General features: G+C 38.8%; 1 protein-coding gene across 2 annotated transcripts in view; it reads right to left on the reverse strand.

Annotated features, from left to right (window-relative positions):
• Nucleotides 1-266: 266 nt before the first annotated feature.
• LOC118373367 (neurexophilin-1) overlaps nt 267-22,877 on the reverse strand; it is a 130,012-nt gene continuing 107,401 nt past the window's right edge. The window contains exons 2-3 of one of the 2 annotated variants that reach the window (XM_052472245.1): nt 1,588-2,379; nt 267-952 (exon numbers count right to left, since the gene is read on the reverse strand). In XM_052472245.1, coding sequence (XP_052328205.1) covers nt 1,624-2,379 — 756 coding nt within the window. In that variant the 3' untranslated portion in view covers nt 267-952; nt 1,588-1,623. Of the gene's footprint in view, nt 2,380-22,877 lie in introns of both variants that reach the window. The other variant, XM_052472246.1, reaches the window with a different exon arrangement.

Genomic DNA, 22,877 nt, shown 5'->3' on the forward strand with positions numbered 1-22,877 from the left:
GCAGATTGATCTGTATTTTTGGAGAAAGATGTGTGAATACTGATGTACACTATTGGGATACTCTTGATATATTAAATGTATACTGTAGACTATTAGGTACAATGCGTTAGAACACTCATTGAGAATATTCACTGTACATGCTTAAATGTCTGGCAATGCAGATCCTTAACATGTATTGACCTTCAAGTCACCATTCAAGTCACCTACCATTATAATAATCAGTGAGACGCGCATATAAAGAACTCACATGCAAGAACATTCAACTGATAAAACATACAGGATTTTTATTCATATGTACACCTCCATCCCATCCTTCCCCCAGAAATAAAAGCCATACATTTGATGAATACTTGTAATATATTTAGACAGTTCTACAGCGTATGTACAGGGTTGCTGTTTTCAAGAGAGAGAGAGAGCGAGAGAGAGCGAGAGAGAGCGAGAGAGAGCGAGAGAGAGAGCGAGAGAGAGAGAGATTGTGGGAAGGGGTAGACAGCTTTATGTGGGCATATACAGACGCAGCTCAATTCAGGATAAACTATGTACAATACAAACCATTCATACAAATTAGGCTCTCTAAGATATAGAATTCATTACATTACAATTTTTATTAAGTCAATGACAATGAGCAAAGCCCCCCAATCAATCACAACTGAATATGAACAATAAACCTAATAAGGCTGTGATTTGCCAATAATAATCTGAGCCAGGACTTATACAGGGACAAGCTGAAGATTGAACAGCATCATTCCTGAACATGTAAAATGCATTTATTAGTATTTTTTTTATAAAACATGCCTGCGGGAGAATCCTGTCAGTGCTAGGTAAGACCACCTACTTGGATTGCACACTGACACTCTCCTCTTCCTCAGCTCTCTCGACTGTGGGGTCAAAGGATTTGGAAATGTGTGGGGATCTTGTAGACCTTCAAGGGTAGGAGTCTGGACTGTTATTTCTGAGAGAGCGGAATTGAGCTGCTATGAATGAAGAGTATTGCAGGTGCAAACAAAACATAGGATCATGTATGCTGCCATCCAATTGATAGCTCACAGAACTGAACTGTCATACAGAAAGTATGGTGGCCCTGAGGAGCAAAGTAAGAGCTACTAAAAGGAGAAAATTAAAGCACCTAGAATCAAACTGGACCAAGAAAATGAACATAACATATTGATAACATTAACAAGTTGTTACAAACTAATAAGACTTATTTGAAATTCTGATTTTACTTAGTTACAAATGGAACTATCAACCCCAAATATGTACACATGATGCATCTATGAAATCACTGATGAAAAAAGGTATGAAATCTATAAAACAAATGAATTATAATCAATATTATTGTTTAGTCATAGTATTTGTATACTAATAATATTAATATAATAATTATTATATTTATAATAATAATGGTTTTGCACAACACTTGAAAGACAAAATAATAATGCCCCATAAGTCTTTACTTTCTCTATTGTCTTAATTTCATAAATAGATAATCAATTCATTTTACACATTCTTTTATTTTCAGAACAGTACAGCTAACATATATTTCTCTGGGCGGGGAAAAGGAAGAAGAAGCCCCGCTTTGTAACTTACTGGTCCTTCACTTTGGGATTGTTGTTGTGGGAGTGGTCAGCCAGAGGGGAAGTAGGGAGTGTCACTGTGGTAGTTGTAGTCTGGACAGACTTTCTGCACCAGCTTGTAGTCAGTGCTGTAGAAGGAGATGTAGATGCAGATGACTTTAAAGGGCTTGGAACAGAGCCAGGAGACGTGGCTCTGAGTCTGCTCCTGGTAACACGTCTTGGAGGGGTCGAAGTTACACAGCGTGTTCCTGGCACCCTTCTCCACCTTTTCGTACTCTATGCGGCAGTTGAAGGACTTGGAGTCCTTGGCGTCAATCACGGACTGCTGGGCCGCCACGTCGAACTCCACGACCTTGGTTGGTGGGACGAGACTCACAGATACGTTGCCCTGGCCTGTGGAGTTGTGTCTGAAGTAGACGCTGAAGGTTCCGTTGCCGTGATCCACGATCTTCCCGGTGATGAGCAGGTTGAGCTTGACCGTCTTAATGTTGGAGTGGAAGTCTCCCCAACCGAACATCTTCTTGAACTTGCCTGTCTTGACCATAGGCCGCCGCTTAGCTCTTGCTCTAGAATCCTGGAGGTCGGTAGAGTTCCTCAGCCAGTCCCAGAGGTCCTGCTCGGAGTAGGGCTCCGGGGTGTCGTAGCGCAGGTCCAGGGCCGTGGTGTTCTCTTTGCCATGGAGAGTCTGTGACAACAACCTGCTGATTGACAGGTCCTTGCTGCTTTCTGTCCATATGTGTTTTAACGTAGACTTGGGGCTGCCCGACTTGAGGAGGTCCGCCTTGGAAGCATGAACACTTGTCACCTGAAACAGAGAGAGAAGAGGAGATCCGTTTCACTAACTGGTATGTCATACTGTTATAGGCGACACGGTAGTACTTGAGACAATCAAACAGGCAAAGAGACACTTCAGCAGATATTAATATTAGATTCTGAAAAAAATTGACTTCACATTCAGGCACTACACGCAGCTTTCTACAAAACAGACAAAATGGACTCTGAAGTGGGGAGAGGACAGGAGAGATACCGGTAATCCATCTTTCAGCGAGCTTCAATTTCGAAACGTGTTAGCAGACAGCCCCCATTTGGGAAATAGAATGTGTGAGAGACACAACACAGGGATCAAAGTATTTTAGACATTGTTTTTCCTCTCTCTCTCTCTCTCTCTCTCTCTCTCTCTCTCTCTCTCTCTCTCTCTCTCTCTCTCTCTCTCTCTCTCTCTCTCTCTCTCTCTCTCTCTTCCTCTCTCTTCCTCTCAGATGGTAGAAGGGATTTCCACTTGGCTCCCCCAGATAAATGCAGTGGCTATTCAGTAAAGACCAGACTATTAAGCGCAAAGCGCTGCTTGGATTGATGATTGATGAACCCCCAGGTTTTCACCATTTAGCCACGATGACTGGAATTAGGTTCATACAGGCCCCGCCGGAGGGGAGTGACATTGATTGGCTGATTTCTACTGTAAGACATGACAGCAGATCTGTCTTGCCCAGAGATTTTTGCATTTCATGGGCCGAGGCCCTCTGGGATCGATACATAGAAAATAAGGTTTCGCTACCAATCAGTTGGCCCTTTGGACATGAATTGACTTCCTCAGACCGTGTCAGCACTAAGGGGCGATCCCTATAGCCAGGTTTAAGCATATCATTGTTTAGGGGGAGAATATGCCTATATGGTTCGTATAGGGTGCTAAGAGAAGAGAACAAATAAAAAAGATAATTACATTGAGGGCTCTATTCAAAACGCATCGCGGAAGTTCAGCTTTACAGCTTGATTGAAATTTAAAGACAACGCTCCAAATTTATATGAGTGCATGTTTAAACACTGCATATGTCAGCTCATTTGGAAATGACCTTAATATCTATACTGTGGAATGTGTAATGCTTCATTGTTACAGATTGAATAGATCCCTTAATTACCTTGTATGCATTTTGAACTGCAGATTGAAAGCCATTTGAACCTAGTTAGACGTAGATGTATGTAATTATGAATATCATTTCTGTAGGAAGCTTTCTGTAAGCAATGGCCAGAAGGGTAAACAAGACATCCTAACATGAGCCTCATCATGCTGCAAACAACCACTCATTACTGTAGTTACAGGGGGCTGTAGTTTACTGTAGTTGCAAGTGACTGTATTTTACTGTAGTTACTAGAGGTCGACCGATTAATCAGAATGGCCGATTAATTAGGGCCGATTTCAAGTTTTCATAACAATCGGAAATCCGTATTTTTATATATATTTTATATATATATGTATTTTTATACCTTCATTTAACTAGACAAGTCAGTTATGAACACATTCTTATTTTCAATGACGGCCTAGGAACGGTGCGTTAACTGCCTTGTTCAGGGGCAGAACTACAGATTTTCACAGCTCGGGGGATCCAACGCAATAACGACCTGCCTCTCTCTTGTTGCACTCCACAAGGAGACTGCCTGTTACGCAAATGCAGTAAGCCAAGGTAAGTTTCTAGCTAGCATTAAACTTATCTTATAAAAAAACAATCAATCATAATCACTAGTTAACTACACATGATTGATGATATTACTAGATATTATTTAGCGTGTCCTGCGTTGCATATAATCTGACTGAGCATACAAGCATACAAGTAGTATCTGACTGAGCAGTGGTAGGCAGAAGCAAGCGCGTAAACATTCAATCACACAGCACTTTCGTGCGTTTTTCCACCAGCTCTTTGTTGTGCGTCAAGCATTGCCCTGTTTATGACTTCAAGCCCATCATCTCCCGAGATGAGGCTGGTGTAACCGAAGTGAAATGGCTAGTTAGTTAGCGCGCTAATAGCGTTTCAAACGTCACTCGCTCTGAGCCTTCTAGTAGTTGTTCCCCTTGCTCTGCATGGGTAACGCTTCTTCAATGGTGGCTGTTGTCGTTGTGTTGCTGGTTCGAGCCCAGGGAGGAGCGAGGAGAGGGACGGAAGCTATACTGTTACACTGGCAATACTAAAGTGTCTATAAGAACATCTAATAGTCAAAGGTTAATGAAATACAATCGGTATAGAGCGAAATAGTCCTATAATTCCTATAATAACTACAACCTAAAACTTCTTACCTGGGAATATTGAAGACTCATGTTAAAAGGAACTACCAGCTTTCATATGTTCTCGTGTTAGCTTTCTTACATAGCACATATTGCACTTTTACTTTCTTCTCTAACACTTTGTTTTTGCATTATTTAAACCAAATTGAACATGTTTCATTATTTACTTGAGGCTAAGTTGATTTTATTGATGTATTATATTAACTTAAAATAAGTGTTCATTCAGTATTGTTGTAATTGTCTAGTAGTTACAGGTGACATTTTACAACCTCTATTTCAGGCTTAGGTAGACCTATGTCCACCCTGAACCTGAGTAGGCAGAATATCCTTCAGCCCTGAAGGCTTCAAATACCAAATGAATTCCTTCACATTAAACTACATATTGCTTCTACATACACAGTTTCATTGATTACATAACGAGATTACAATACAAAGGTATTGATCAGAAATCTTCCCTGCAGATTCCATCTGGTCATAGTCATTGGTAATGTTTCCAGTTTAATATTGAGGTATAATATGAATGAAGATTAGCCTACTCAATAGGGCTAATAGCCCAGTGAGACTGTGACTTATGCCTCAGGGTGTACTGTATGTATGCAATGAAGTGTCTTGTATAGACACTGAGGGGATGTTGGGAGGGTATGATTTAAGACCTATACATGGTAATCATGAATTACTTATAACTGGTGATACAGTGCATATGGAAAATACATGTATACTGTATAGAGAGTAGATTGATAAAACCAATTAATGTTGTTCCATGCAGAATAGTTGATGTTAAGTGAGTCCTGTATTTTGCGAATGCACTGCGCTCAAACATGTGCATTATTTCATGTTACTCTAAAACATGTGCATAATTTCATGTTACTCTAAAACATGTGCATAATTTCATGTTACTCTAAAACATGTGCATGGCGTGTATGTTTATCCATACTTACTGTTTCTCCATTGTCCTTTATAGACAGCCACAGCCACAGCCACAGTACAATACACACACACACACACACACACACACACACACACACACACACACACACACACACACACACACACACACACACACACACACACACACACACACACACACACACACACACACACACAAGTTGATCTATGAAGCTTCAGGCCCACGGCCAGTTTCTTTGACTCCATCATCCAGCATGCTTTGGGCCTTGGGCCAATGTGTTTGACTCCATTTTCCAGCATTCTTTGTGCCCTGTCCCAGTGTGTCTGCTGAGGCTCAGTGCTGCCAGATGGTTAGTTTACCTGGGGGGACAGGCGGTGCATCTGGTAAACATGGCAGCACTCTGGCCAGCAGAGGCCTGCGCCTCACAACTGACTACAGGCCAGACTCAGACAGATGTCTTCCCCTGGGCCTAGGCTATAGGTATAGGGAGATGGCTGGGTCAGATGGGGCTGTACGAGCTCCGTGTGTTCAGGATGTAAGTCATAACACAACGGAACAGCAGTCGACAATGATGGCCTACGAGTATACACACGTTAACCCACAAATGCCCACACCACACACATACACACTCCCATCACAACCTATGCTATATATACAAAAAAATAGGGACACCTTTTCAAATGAGTGGATTCTGCTATTTCAGCGACACCCATTGCTGACAGGTGTATAAAATCGAGCACACAGCCATGCAATCTCCATAGACAAACATTGGCAGTAGAATGGCCTTACTGAAGAGCTCATTGACTTTCCAACAAGTCAGTTCGTCAAATTTCTGCCATGCTAGACCTGCCCCGGTCAACTTTAAGTGCTGTTATTGTGAAGTGGAAACGTCTAGGAGCAACAACGGCTCAGCCGCGAAGTGGTAGGCCACACAAGTTCACAGAACAGGACCGCCGAGTGCGAAAAATCGTCCGTCCTTGGTTGCAACACTCACTATCAAGTTCCAAAATGCCTCTGGAAGCAACGTCAGCACAATAAGTGTTCGTCGGGAGCTTCATAGAATGGGTTTCCATGGCCGAGCCGCCGCACACAAGCCTAAGATCACCATGCGCAATGCCAAGCATTGGCTGGAGTGGTGTGAAGCTCGCCGCCATTGGACACTGGAGCACAGTAAACGTGTTCTCTGGAGTAATGAATCACGCTTCACCATCTGGCAGTCCGATCGACGAATCTGGGTTTGGTGGATGCCAGAAGAACGCTACCTGCCCCAATACATAGTGCCAACTGTAAAGTTGGTGGAGGAGGAATAAAGGTCTAGGGCTGTTTTTCCATGGTTCGGGCAAGGCCCTTAGTTCCAGTGAAGGGAAATCTTAACGCTACAGCACACAATGACATTCTTGACGATTCTGTACATCCAACTTTGTGGCAACAGTTTGGGGAAGACCCTTTCCTGTTTCAGCATGACAAAGCCCCTGAAAAACAGTTTCTATCTCAAGGCCATCAGACTGTTAAACAGCCACCACTAACATTGAGTGGCTGCTGCCAACACACTGACACTGACACTGACTCAACTCCAGCCACTTTAATAATGGCAATTGATGGGAAATGATGTAAAATATATCACTAGCCACTTTAAACAATGCTACCTTATATAATGTTACATACCCTACATTATTCATCTCATATGCATACGTATATACTGTACTCTATATCATCTACTGCATCCTTATGTAATACATGTATCACTAGCCACTTTAACTATGCCACTTTGTTTACATACTCATCTCATATGTATATACTGTACTCGATACCATCTACTGTATCTTGCCTATGCTGCTCTGTACCATCACTCATTCATATATCTTTATGTACATATTCTTTATCCCCTTACACTGTGTATAAGACAGTAGTTTTGGAATTGTTAGTTAGATTACTTGTTGGTTATTACTGCATTGTCGGAACTAGAAGCACAAGCATTTCGCTACACTCACATTAACATCTGCTAACCATGTGTATGTGACAAATAACATTTGATTTGATTTGATTTTGCACAATGCGAGGTCCATACAGAAACGGTTTATCGAGAACAGTGTGGAAGAACTTGACTGGCCTGCACAGAGTCCTGACCTCAACCCCATCGAACACCTTTGGGATGAATTGGAACACCGACTGCGAGCCAGGCCTAATCGACCAGCATACCAGAAGAGTGGAGGCTGTTATAGCAGCAAAGGGGGGGCCAACTCCATATCACACACACACACACACACACACACACACACACACACACACACACACACACACACACACACACACACACACACACACACACACACTGTACACAAAACACACACACACACACACACAGATACATCCCAACACACTACCTGACAACACACAACTCAGCAGTCCTTCTGTAGCTCAGTTGGTAGAGCATGGCGCTACCTGATAACGCCAGGGTAGTGGGTTCGATCCTCAGCTACCTGACCATCCCATACTAGAATGTATGCACACATGACTGTAAGTCAGCTTTGGATAAAGCGTCTGCTAAATGGCATATATTATTATATAAAACCACTTGACACAAGCAGGCAGAGAACTCTTGCTACCAGATAACCATCCCAACTCAGCTACCTGATAACTAGCACAACTCAGCTACCTGATAACTAGCACAACTCAGCTACCTGATAACTAGCACAACTCAGCTACCTGATAACTAGCACAACTCAGCTACCTGATAACTAGCACAACTCAGCTACCTGATAACTAGCACAACTCAGCTACCTGATAACTAGCACAACTCAGCTACCTGATAACTAGCACAACTCAGCTACCTGATAACTAGCACAACTCAGCTACCTGATAACTAGCACAACTCAGCTATGAGTGGACAGGTGTCACCAATGACCTGACAAAGTCCCCTTAGACATAATTCAGTGGTGATTCTGAAATAGCACCCTATTCCCTATATGCAGGTGAGCTCTGGTCAAAAGTATTACACTATAAAGGGAATAGGCTGCTGATTCAGAGGAAGTCTAGAAGACTTGATGGAGTTGAAGTTCTGCTTCAACTAATAGCGAACAGAGAACACCAAAAGAAAGAAGCACAGTCCAAACTCCTCCATCAAAACAACATTGATGCATTGTGAATAGTTACAACGGACCCAGTCTAAAGACATACAGACCCTTTACATTGCCAACATTAACAGTAATCTATAGCTCATGAGGCTGTTAAACCAATACTTACTGTTTCGTGATGGAATACTGTTTTTATCTACAGATTATGAAACTGCATTACAGTGATGTGATGCTATATATTCAAATAAAGAGAACATTGATTGTGTGGCTAATTAAAGTCTAAGTACCATATTGATATGCTTAAACAAATGGAGACGTGGTCTAAGACTTAACGCAAACACAACAGATATGGGTGACAACATGTCAGTCTCTGTTCTTAGTTTCCCTAGACTACTGTACAGGAGGGGGCACCCAGAGCCTCTTAACAATATCTTCAATTGAAACTAAATGATTTTATGAGGAGGGCAACAGAGCTTAGGTCCACCTACGTAATGGCAAAATAAATACATCCCTCCATGACATACATTTAGGATGAGCAGGTTAATGATGAGCGTGAAGGTATATGATCTTCTTAAAGTAAACTAACAACATTGAATAATTAAAACGATATGCCAATTTAGCAATTATAATTATTATTGACACATCTTAATACTGATTAGTAGGTTTCACTAGGCCTAAAGTTCATTAGCTGACAATTCACTGCAGCACAGCAAAGAGTTTCACACTTCAACATGACATTATACCATAAAGGTGTCATACTAAAGATAAGCCTGCCAGAAAAGTGAAGGTATTACTCATACTTAAAATACAGATGTGGGGTCTTAATTTGAGCCAGTTTGCTACAGCTGTAAAATAACCCTGCAGCAAAAGGAGATGTGAATTATTATGTAGATTATAAATAATGGACATTTTTGATACATTTTTCATTAGGGCAAATCAGGTCTGACATTTTAAAGTGGAAATGCAAACTTTAGAAGCATTTCTGAATGCACTACACATTCTCAGCAGCAAAAGAGTGATCAAATGAAGATCCTACATCTGTATACAATAATGAAACCATACAATACAATTATATGGTTCATATTTCCCACAACCCATTTTAGACCGGAAAAAAACAACCACCTACAGAACATCTAATTTAGTCTACTTTTGTAAAAGACAGTAGATAAAAGATTGGAGAAGAGATGAGCTTCCCACGTTCTACTTAGCTCCTATTGAAAATGTCCAATCATATCCATGGTAAAGGAACTGCAAAGCTTTTCCTGAGATGTAATTCTGGAGGGAGAATGAAGGCCGGCAAACTGTAATGTGTTGAATGAAAAGAGCCCTTATGAAAGACGAAGGAGAAAGAGGACAGAAAGAAAGGGAAATTTGACAGTTCTATAAGGAGAGAGAAGGAGGGAGGACAGTGGAGGAGTGACCCTGCAAATACATATAGTTAACCTCCAATTGAGTAAAGCATTATCAGAGAGAGTATAGAATCCTCCTTTAGTATTGACTGACCAGCTGTAACTAACAAGAAACGGGCCATTCACCAGACAATACTTATAGCTAGCTACATCCTTTGCAGTCTTGTATGCATTTCAATATTTCTTATGAACATAACAAAAATACAAAAAACACTTTTATAGTCATTGTTGAATTTGTTTTGTCATACTTGAATGCAATGGATATGTGTTGAAGCTGTAGTTCTTTCTTACAATGCAACGACAACTCTCGTTATTTCTTACAATATCGCCATTGCCAACCTCTTTCAAGCTAGTCTTTTTGCTATACATTCAGTCAGAACCCATGCAATAAGGACAGTTTGAACCATTGACAGGTATTGTATATGTAGAAATACAGATATTTATATTTACTGTTTCTTTATTTGATCTAACATTATACATCTGACTGTATATTGGCTCATACAGTTGGAATCCTCTCCTCTATTCCCCTACTATAAGTACAGGACCAGGCCATAAAACAGAGTCCTTAGTAAACATGACTACGCAGTATGCTTGCCTTGGGCTGAAACCAGCTGGTGAATAGAGCCGGCCCTGCAGAGAGCTAGACAGCTGTTATGCAAGGCTGTAATATCACATGAAGACCATGCACTAGAACTGCCTAATGGTCTTGTAAGAACGCCGTTAGACGCAACATATCTTTCTTACTGTGTGTGTGTGTGTGTGTGTGTGTGTGTGTGTGTGTGTGTGTGTGTGTGTGTGTGTGTGTGTGTGTGTGTGTGTGTGTGTGTGTGTGTGTGTGTGTGTGTGTGTGTGTGTTCGTGCAGATGAAAGAATGTGTGTGCTCCCTGTGGCATCGGTAAATATGGAACGGAAAATCTCAGTCCGAAAAACATAGTGAAGGAAGTGGAGCAGAGACCAGTGATTTAAGGTGATCAGGGGGCTGGAGCTCCAACCAGCCAACCACACCCTAAACATAATTTACTACCTGTGGTCTTTTTCTTATTTTTTTACCCATCCATGAAGAACAAATATATTTTTTTACTGCTTTTCTACTACATACATTTTACATATGCATTTTGCATATACATGTTGCATACATGGTACTTTTATATAAAGCAGTCAGATAACAATAATACATTACCAAACATCAGCTCTTTAATCCCGCCCCTCTGCCACTCACACCCCAACCCACCTATCACCATACACTTCAGCTCTTTAATCCCGCCCCTCAGCCACTCTCAGCCCATCCCACCTATCACCATACACTTCAGCTCTTTAATCCTGCCCCTCAGCCACTCACACCCCAACCCACCTATCACCATACACTTCAGCTCTTTAATCCAGCCCCTCTGCCACTCACACCCCAACCCACCTATCACCATACACTTCAGCTCTTTAATCCCGCCCCTCAGCCACTCTCAGCCCATCCCACCTATCACCATACACTTCAGCTCTTTAATCCCGCCCCTCAGCCACTCTCAGCCCATCCCACCTATCACCATACACTTCAGCTCTTTAATCCTGCCCCTCAGCCACTCACACCCCAACCCACCTATCACCATACACTTCAGCTCTTTAATCCTGCCCCTCAGCCACTCTCACCCCATCCCACCTATCACCATACACCTCAGCTCTTTAATCCCGCCCCTCTGCCACTCACACCCCAACCCACCTATCACCATACACTTCAGCTCTTTAATCCTGCCCCTCAGCCACTCTCACCCCATCCCACCTATCACCATACACCTCAGCTCTTTAATCCCGCCCCTCTGCCACTCACACCCCAACCCACCTATCACCATACACTTCAGCTCTTTAATCCTGCCCCTCAGCCACTCTCACCCCATCCCACCTATCACCATACACTTCAGCTCTTTAATCCCGCCCCTCAGCCACTCTCACCCCATCCCACCTATCACCATACACCTCAGCTCTTTAATCCCGCCCCTCAGCCACTCTCACCCCATCCCACCTATCACCATAGACCTCAGCTCTTTAATCCCGCCCCTCAGCCACTCTCAGCCCATCCCACCTATCACCATAGACCTCAGCTCTTCAATCCCACCCCTCAGCCACTCTCAGCCCATCCCACCTATCACCATAGACCTCAGCTCTTTAATCCTGCCCCTCAGCCACTCTCACCCCATCCCACCTATCACCATACACTTCAGCTCTTTAATCCCGCCCCTCAGCCACTCTCACCCCATCCCACCTATCACCATAGACCTCAGCTCTTTAATCCCGCCCCTCAGCCACTCTCAGCCCATCCCACCTATCACCATAGACCTCAGCTCTTCAATCCCACCCCTCAGCCACTCTCAGCCCATCCCACCTGTCATCAAAGACCGCCCTCGTTTGGTTTTACCTTTCTAATCGTATAGTATCCTCAGATTGTGAGCTAAAGAAGAAAACCTTTCCTACCAGTATTATTATTATTTATTGACTATGGCTTTCCACATTGCCCAACACTGCTAGTTGTAAGGTTCATTTTAAGTGCATGTTGTGATTTTTTTAACCATTCCTGAACCTGTGACCAGAAACAAGCTACATAGGAGTAATACCAGAATAAATGATCTATTGATTCTGTCTCTTCGCAGCATATATATATAAATAGCATAGAAAATATTCATAACATTCTGTTGGTGGCAAGAATTTTATATAATAATTTAAATTGAAAAACTATGTGTTGAATAAAGTGTAGTTCATAAAATATGCCATGGAATGGTACATCGAAAATCTCTTCCCATTTATTTACTGCCTGTTTGTTCCCTTCCGTCATTGTTGTGCTTTATTGGTATCTATAACAAAAATTAACACAAATATTCCTCTTTCGGCTCATAGTCGTCGTCCGAGGCCTAAATTCAATCCATATCGCGGAAGATCTGCACTAGAGCACAATTTACATTTAAAGCTAATCTTCGATTGAGCCAACATACAGAAGTAGGATCTTTATTTGAGCCTCTTTGATTCGGGAAAGTAATCCTGCAGAAACAGGAAGTGTGAATTAGTATTTGCATTATAATTGTTGGACATTTTTGCAGGGGTTGATCAAACAATAAATTGTACAACTGGAAGTTGCAAACTTCAGAATCTTTTTTTAACCTCATATACATTTCAAGTTTGACATTTCCTCCATGGCAGGAAAGTTCTCCTGCAACAGGGTGATCAAATTAAGATCCTAAATCTGTATGCAGCACTTACCATGAATGTCTACGCAAACGTGGAAACATTGCCTTTAACCGTTAATCATGTTATAATGCGGATCTTCCGCGATATGGATAGAAGCCCCTATAGACTAATTTAAAGGGATGTAATTAAACTCAGCAAACAAATAAACACCCTTTTTTTCAGGACTCTGTCTTTCAAATATAATTCTTAAAAATCTAAATAGCTTCACAGGTCTTCGTTGTAAAGGGTTTAAACACTGTTTCCCATGCTTGTTCAATGAACCATAAACAATTAATGAACATCACCTGTGGAACGGTCGTTAAGACACTAACAGCTTACAGACAGTAGGCAATTAAGGTCACATTTATGAAAACTTAGGACACTAAAGAGGCCTTTCTACTGACTCTGAAAAACACCAAAAGAAAGATGCCCATTGTCCCTGCTCATCTGCGTGAACGTGCCTTAGGCATGCTGCAAGGAGGCATGAGGACTGCCAGGGCAATAAATTGCAATGTCTGTACTGTGAGAGGCCTAAGACAGGTCTACAGGGAAACAGGACGGACAGCTGATCGTCCTCGCAGTGGCAGACCACATGTAACAACACCTGCACAGGATCGGTACATCCGAACATCACACCTGCGGGACAGGTACAGGATGGCAACAACAACTGCCCGAGTTACACAAAAAACGCACAATCCCTCCATTAGTGCTCAGACTGTCCGCAATAGGCTGAGAGAGGCTGGACTGAAGGCTTGTAGGCCTGTTGTAAGGCAGATTCTCACCAGACATCACCAGCAACAACGTCGCCTGGGGGCACAAACCCACCGTCGCTGGACCAGACAGGACTGGCAAAAAGTGCTCTTCACTGACGAGTTGCGGTTTTGTCTCACCAGGGGTGATGGTCGGATTCGCATTTATCGTCGAAGGAATGAGAGTTACACCGAGACCTGTACTCTGGAGCGGGATCGATTTGGAAGTGGAGGGTCCGTCATGGTCTGGGGCGGTGTGTCACAGCGTCATCGGACATACAGTAGCTTGTTGTCATTGCAGGCAATCTCAAAGCTGTGAGTTACAGGGAAGACCTCCTCCTCCCTCATGTGGTACCCTTCCTGCAGGCTCATCCTGACATGACCCTCCAGCATGACAATGCCACGAGCCATGCTGCTCGTTCTGTGTGTGATTTCCTGCAAGACAGGAATGTCAGTGTTCTGCCATGGCCAGCGAAGAGCCGGGATCTCAATCCCATTGAGCAAGTCTGGGACCTGTTGGATTGGAGGGTGAGGGCTAGGGCCATTCCCCCCAGAAATGTCTGGGAACTTGCAGGTGCCTTGGTGGAAGAGTGGGGTAACATCTCACAGCAAGAACTGGCAAATCTGGTGCAGTCCATGAGGAGGAGATGCACTGCAGTACTTAATGCAGCTGGTGGCCTCACCAGACAGTGACTGTTAATTTTGACCCCCCCCCCTTTGTTCAGGGATACATTATTCCATTTTTGTTAGTCACATGTCTGTGGAACTTGTTCAGTTTATGTCTCAATTGTTGAATCTTGTTATGTTCATACAAATATTTACACTTGTTAAATTTGCTGAAAATAAACACAGTTGACAGTGAGAGGACGTTTCTTTTTTTCTGAGTTTAGTAAGTACTTTATCCTTTATACACAGTCTCTATTCCAACATGTGAAATGTGTGACAAATTACTGGCATGAAACCCAAGAAGCTAATTTCTTATCATGAAACAAATACATTTTCAACAATAAATATTCCACAATGCTGTAGGTATGCTGTCTGTGTTTTGTGCTGCTACCATGTTGTGCTGCTGCTATATTGTGTTACTACCGTGTTGTTGCCATGTGTTGCTACCATGCTGTGTTGTCATGTGTTGCTGCCATGCTCTGTTGTTGTCTTAGGTCTCTCTTTATGTAGTGTTGTGTTGTCTCTCTTGTCGGGATGTATATATTTTTATTTAATTCATTTTTATTTTTAATCCGAGCCCTCGGCCCCGCAGGAGGCTTTTGGGCTTTTGGTAGTCCGTCATTGTAAATAAGACTTTGTTGTTAATAACTGACTTGCCTAGTAAAATAATGGTTAACTTAAAATTAGCACAATCAAATAAACACTTTGGGTGAGCTTTTCCTGTACTTTCCATATAAAACCCAGTCCCATTCAGATAAGACCTCTCTAACCATAACCATAACAAAACGCTGTGAGTACACATTTACAGTGTTGTATATGACCTGACATCCTCCTCATATAACACCCAGTCCCATTCAGATAAGACCTCTCTAACCATAACCATAACAAAATGCTGTGAGTACACATTTACAGTGTTGTATATGACCTGACATCCTCCTCATATAACACCCAGTCCCATTCAGATAAGACCTCTCTAACCATAACCATAACAAAACGCTGTGAGTACACATTTACAGTGTTGTATATGACCTGACATCCTCCTCATATAACACCCAGTTCCACTCAGATAAGACCTCTCTAACCATAACCATAACAAAACGCTGTGAGTACACATTTACAGTGTTGTATATGACCTGACATCCTCCTCATATAACACCCAGTCCCATTCAGATAAGACCTCTCTAACCATAACCATAACAAAACGCTGTGAGTACACATTTACAGTGTTGTATATGACCTGACATCCTCCTCATATAACACCCAGTTCCACTCAGATAAGACCTCTCTAACCATAACCATAACAAAACGCTGTGAGTACACATTTACAGTGTTGTATATGACCTGACATCCTCCTCATATAACACCCAGTCCCACTCAGATAAGACCTCTCTAACCATAACCATAACAAAACGCTGTGAGTACACATTTACAGTGTTGTATATGACCTGACATCCTCCTCATACAAAAGACCATCTGTTTGTCAACTCAACTCTCTAATCTTCTTCTGCTGTTAAGTTCAGGCATAATTGAAGTCTAACCTTTGTCAGAGATTCTATAATTACATGTTGATTGAGTGATGGAAAGAACATTTACAGATAGCTTGTGTACAATGTACCACAGCAGTGATCAGTTAGGTCAAGTACAGTGGTATCCTATAGCACCACTGACTTACAGATCATTTTTATGAACATCTATACCCAGACAGAAATGTGTGAATAGTTTGTGTTTAAATCTTGATTCTAATACCAAGACACACACTGTCGTTTGTTTGTGTTCTAGAATCCTGATTCTAATACATCTTGAGGCTCCATAAATCAAAGCTGGCTTTATGTTGTCATCACGCAGATGGCCCGATGGCAAATTCACCCCAATTAAAGACCTGAGGAGGAGAGTTAAAGGGGGGAGAGTGTTCCCTCGGAGGGAAGAGAGGGCACCTGTTCGACTGTCATATCCTCATAGCCTGTTCTGATCAGTGAGTGCAAGCGTTTTGCCTCCTCAGAGCCGCTCGCTCCAATGCAGAATTAATGAAGGCAAACAAAGCTAAAGTCTCCTCCTCTTCCTCCCCTCACTGACAGCACAGAGCAGGTAGCCCTTTGTGAGCTCATTTTCTCTCCACTTTGGTCCCTCTTAACTAATCTTCAGTGTCACACTTAATGAGATTTTCAGTTTGTAAAGTAGGTAGAACAGCAATGCCTCACTCTCCCCCTCCCTCCCTCCCTCCCTCCCTCCCTCCCTCCCTCCCTCCCTCCCCCCCCTCCCTCCCTCCCTCCCTCCCTCCCCCTCCCTCCCTCTCCCTCCATCCATACCTACCTCTCTACCTCCCTCCCTATCTTCCTCCCTCCCTCCATCCCTACCTCCCTCCCTCCCTCCCTATCTTCCTCCCTCCATCCCTACCTCCCTCCCTCTGTCACTGCCACCACCATCTCCCCAAATGCGTCTAAAGTCCCCACTTCTCCTCTATAAGGCATCTGCAGTACTATATGCATTATTAAGTACGGGTTTTATAAGCACATTAAATTATTCACTGTACAAATATAAATATCTGGTGTATAATATATGATGTTATGATATTGCAATGATTAGTTCCATCATTTATAATGATCAGTTTGAGAGAGGCCTCGACACAGCGACAAAACAAGCAATGTGTCATTTAATCATGTTTCGACAGAATTATGCAAACACACTCATATTGAAATGTATTTCATTAGCTAAGTAAATGTAAATGAACAATTGATTCTGTCACAGGAATGGTTTAGGCAACGATATCTAAAACATTGAATTATCTGATTAACATAACGCTAAATGACGGCTAATGATCTCCTCTTATAGGACAGGGAGAATAGAGGACATCATGGGTCCAACATTTGGACCGGTTCTGAAATAGATCTGGGGCTTGCCCACACGGACCTGATAAGCATAAATATTATTTTTTAATATAGAGACCCGTTCCAAACGGACCAGAGGACAACTAGACGCGTTCTATATAGACCTGGTCGGATCCAGATCCGGTAGAATCCGAGTGAGGGAAGCAGCAGAAAAGTCCTTTTTTAAACAACTTTATTAACTGGAGCTGATAAAGTGTGAGGGAGAGAGATAATGCTCTAGTGTACTGTGAACAAGTGGCATGGGGAGAAGGGAGGAGGGAGGGAGAGACGAGAGACAGCAACCAACTAGCACTATAGTAGACTAATAGCTGCCATAGCTAGGTTATTTTTTATCAAGTATGACTATGTAGTACCTGTCTTGCCTGCATCAAACCGGGAGAAGCTAGTTAAGCTAGCTAACGTTAGCTGGCTAGGCTAATTGAGGCTGCTTGTGCTTTCTCGACCTACACAGTTACAAACAACAACAACTCCATTCAGAATATTAAGCAGCAGCCTGTTGGCTCTTGGTCGTTGTAACCTATCCTTCTCCTTGAACTTTTATTCCATCATTTTTTATTCCATCATCTTCCATTGATTAGATATCTCCTAACTTTTTTTCTCCAAACACAGAGACTCTATGACTGTAGCCTACTTATGATTGGTCATGGTCATCAACAAACTAAACACGCGCCATACTCCACTCTCCACTCCCATGAAAAGCAAGAGCATTATAAACACAATGTCTCTCTCTCTCTCTACTGCAGCAGCACTCGGATCTGTACGGGCCCTCCCGGACAAGTCAGTTAAAATGACACCTGAGACCCACAACTATCATATCAATTTGTAAGTCGCTCTGGATAAGAGCGTCTGCTAAATGACTTAAATGTAAATGTAAATGTAATATCAGATACGACCCAGACCCGTAAAAAATGTTTCATTCTTCATCCGGACCGGCTCGCATTCCGGATTGGGTCTCGGGGTATTCGGGTACAGATGGATCTGTGAAGACCTCTAATGGAGATTAGCATGTCATTCATGCACATTTCGATGTTCTATTTAACTGGGTTAAAATGGGTTACATTGGACCTTGTAGACAGTTTCCTGGGCCCAGATTAAGCCCTTGAGGGTGATAGAGGGAAGATTAACCCACAATTCAAAGTAAATGTGTCAGATTCCCATACTGACAAACAAGAGCACCACAAAGTCATGAGGTTCCCCATTCACAAAGAAATGAGTCTTGCAATGAAACAGTCTATTCAACAGCAACACAGTCTGCCACCCGTGTGTGTATGAGCACACATTGTTGCTATTGAATAGACATAAACACATAAATGTGCACACACATACACCAGTAGAAAGACAGTATAATGTATAGTCCACACAGCATGTTAGTCCCAGGAGGACAGAGAGGATGGACCTGAAGGGCCTTCTACTGCAGCAACACATTCAGCTGACCTTTCTGAAACACAACACCATCGCAAAACAGCTTGGAATTATTTCTACAGTGCCCACAGAAGTCAAAGAGAGCAAGACAGATAATTTGTTATACTGAACTTAAAATAAATGTCCCTCCCCTTGAAGCAGACAGAAAAGAATTGAACGTTTTTGGGTCAATAAAGTGAGATGAAACTATATATATACATATATATACATATATATATATATATATATGATATATATATACATATATTACATATTATTATTACATATTATTATTATTAATATATTGACTATTACTTACATATATATTATTACATATATATTATTACACTATACATTATTATTATTACTATATTATTATTATTACAAACATATATATATATATACATACAAATATACATTATTGTTCATATTAACATAACATATATTATGATACACATACATACACACATCATATTATTATACATGCGCAAAAACATATATATGTCATCCATGCTAATATATTATACATATTATTACACGAAACATATGCAAAACATTACATGCGCGATATAACACTATCATGCAACACATATTACACATACTGCATATATACGCAATACATATTATACACATATTATTACATGCAAACATATATTATTTAAAGACATCGAACAAACATTACATCACATTACATATATAAACATATTAATCATCACTATTATTAAACATATACATTATTACACATACATACATACGTATTATTTACATAATGTTACGCCATATCAAGTATTACTACATTATATGTCACATTATGCCACATTAATACATATTAGCATATTCATTACTATATTGACCATTATCACTACACATATATTATCATCATTATCACGATACATACATGTACATATATCTATTATTATTATTATTATATATCACATCATTATATATGATATATTGATATGATGCATATTACATATTATACATCATCATTATTACATATATACATACATATTAACGTTCATATATTATCACACATATTATTACATATTACATAATACATATATTAACATTACATATATATTATTATTACTAACAACATATTCAACGCACATATATTATACATCGCATACACATACATACATACATATTGACTCACATGCACATCATACATCACTATTAACACATTATTTATATACTAATTATACACACATATTATTATATATTATTATTATAATACATATATTAATATTATATATTATTATTATTATCATTATTACACACATATTATTCATCACACATACATGCATATAATACGTCACACATATTACACATCACATTATTCACCAAATACACATATCACATCACATACATACATTAATACAATACATCATTATTATCATACTACATGATGCTACTAACATCACATATTATGCGCACTATTATACATCACATACACAAACATATTACATCACACTATTATCATCGTCATCATACTTATATATCACATTCATCACATACATATTATATTACATACATATTACACATACACATTATCACATTATTATATATTACTATTACATTATTATATTATTACGCAAAACATCAAGATGCTATAAATATATTACGCATAATACATATTATTCATTTGTCAATAACATACATACATATACATACTACATACATATTATTACACACATATTATTATGTATCATATTATTACATATTATTATATATTACATATTACATATACATATTATACATGCTAATACATATTTAATATATTACTATATATTTACATATCGCAATTATTATTATTAACGCATTATTATTATTACACATAAACATATATATCATACATATTATTCACATATACATGCCATATATATTACGTGCAAACACATTATATTACATATATTATTATTACCAATAAAACATATTACATGCTACATTATTAACGATACACATATACATGCATCATACATATTAATAATCGCATTATTAGTCACATACACATATTATTACATTGATATCATAAAACATACGCACGACATTATTATTACATGCTAAAACATTAGCCATATTATACACATGATGCACATGCATATTACGCCATATACATACTGCCACATTACGCTCATATATCACATTACACTGCCATATATACGCTACACATTATTACATGCCACATATTACGTTACATACACATTACTATACACATATATACCCATTATTATTATTAACATTATTATTACATCATATTAATCATACATATTATTATTATCGCACATACATATTATTATTATTATTACATAACACATTATTATATCATCGATATTAACTACATTATTATATTATTATTATTACTATATACACCGATATTATCATACACATTACATCATGATGCACTCACATCACACACCACATACTTATGTACTACATACATACACATTACATACACACATTATTACGCTATTACGCGCAATATCATATGATCACATATATTATTTACATGATACACTATATTATTCTTACCACATTATATATATAACTTATCATATTTACCAATACATCATCACACACTACATACATATGCATAAAAAAAACACACAACACACATTACATAATGTTACGCACATATTATCATATTACATATGCTACATTATTAATATATTAACCAAATATATTATTATTATTATTATTATTGACATACATATTAACAACACATATTATTAATACACATACGTTTATTATACGCTACATATACATATTACGTTACATATTACATATTATCATATTACATAGTTATTATTAACACATACACATACATCACATATATATGCATACTACATTATTACATATTATTATTATTATTATTATTACATTCATATTATTACACTATTATCATACTATACATTATTAATTATTATCTATTATTATGTATTTATATACATTACTACATACATATTATTACACATCATATTATTATTATTACTAACACATTATTACACTATTATTATTATTAATATTATTACATATACATATACACACATATTATTATACATTACATATTAATCATTAATAATGTACATAACATATTACTATAACATATTATTAATTATTACATATTATTACTATTATTATTATTATTATTACATACATACACATACATTATTACATATATATTATATATCAACATATTATACATTATCACTGACACACCACATCAAACCACACTTAACACTTCACATATACACACTAACATATATTATTAATTTAACATTTCATATTAATTTAACATTTCCATATTATTAAATATTACTACACTTGACACGTATTTATATACATAATATTACACATATTAATATTAATATTATTATTATTATTATTATTATTATTATTATTATTATTATTATCATTATTAATATTATTATTAATAATAAATAAATAAATATATAGTTTAACATATTACATATATATATTAATTTTAACATTTCATATTAATATTATTATATTATTATTATTATTATTATTATTATTATTATTATTATTATTATTATTATTATTATTATTATTATTATTATTATTATTACACACACACACACTTAACACTCTACATATTATTATTAACACGTATTATTATATATTATACACCCTAACATTATTACACAACTCTAACACTATTATTATTATTATTATTATCCTAACACTATTACACTAAGACATACACATACATATATAATTATTATTAACATATATATATATACATATATACATATATTACATCAAAACTATTATTATAACATATATAGAGATACAGATATATATAAATGGATATGATAGATAGGGAGGGAGGGAGATATACACTATATATAGGAGAGACAGACAGATAACTAGAGACAGAGAGAGAGACATAACAGAGAGAGAGACAGAGACAGAGACACATACATATA

This window comes from Oncorhynchus keta, chromosome 20 (assembly GCF_023373465.1).
Source record: "Oncorhynchus keta strain PuntledgeMale-10-30-2019 chromosome 20, Oket_V2, whole genome shotgun sequence".
Classification (NCBI taxonomy): Eukaryota; Metazoa; Chordata; class Actinopteri; order Salmoniformes; family Salmonidae; genus Oncorhynchus; species Oncorhynchus keta.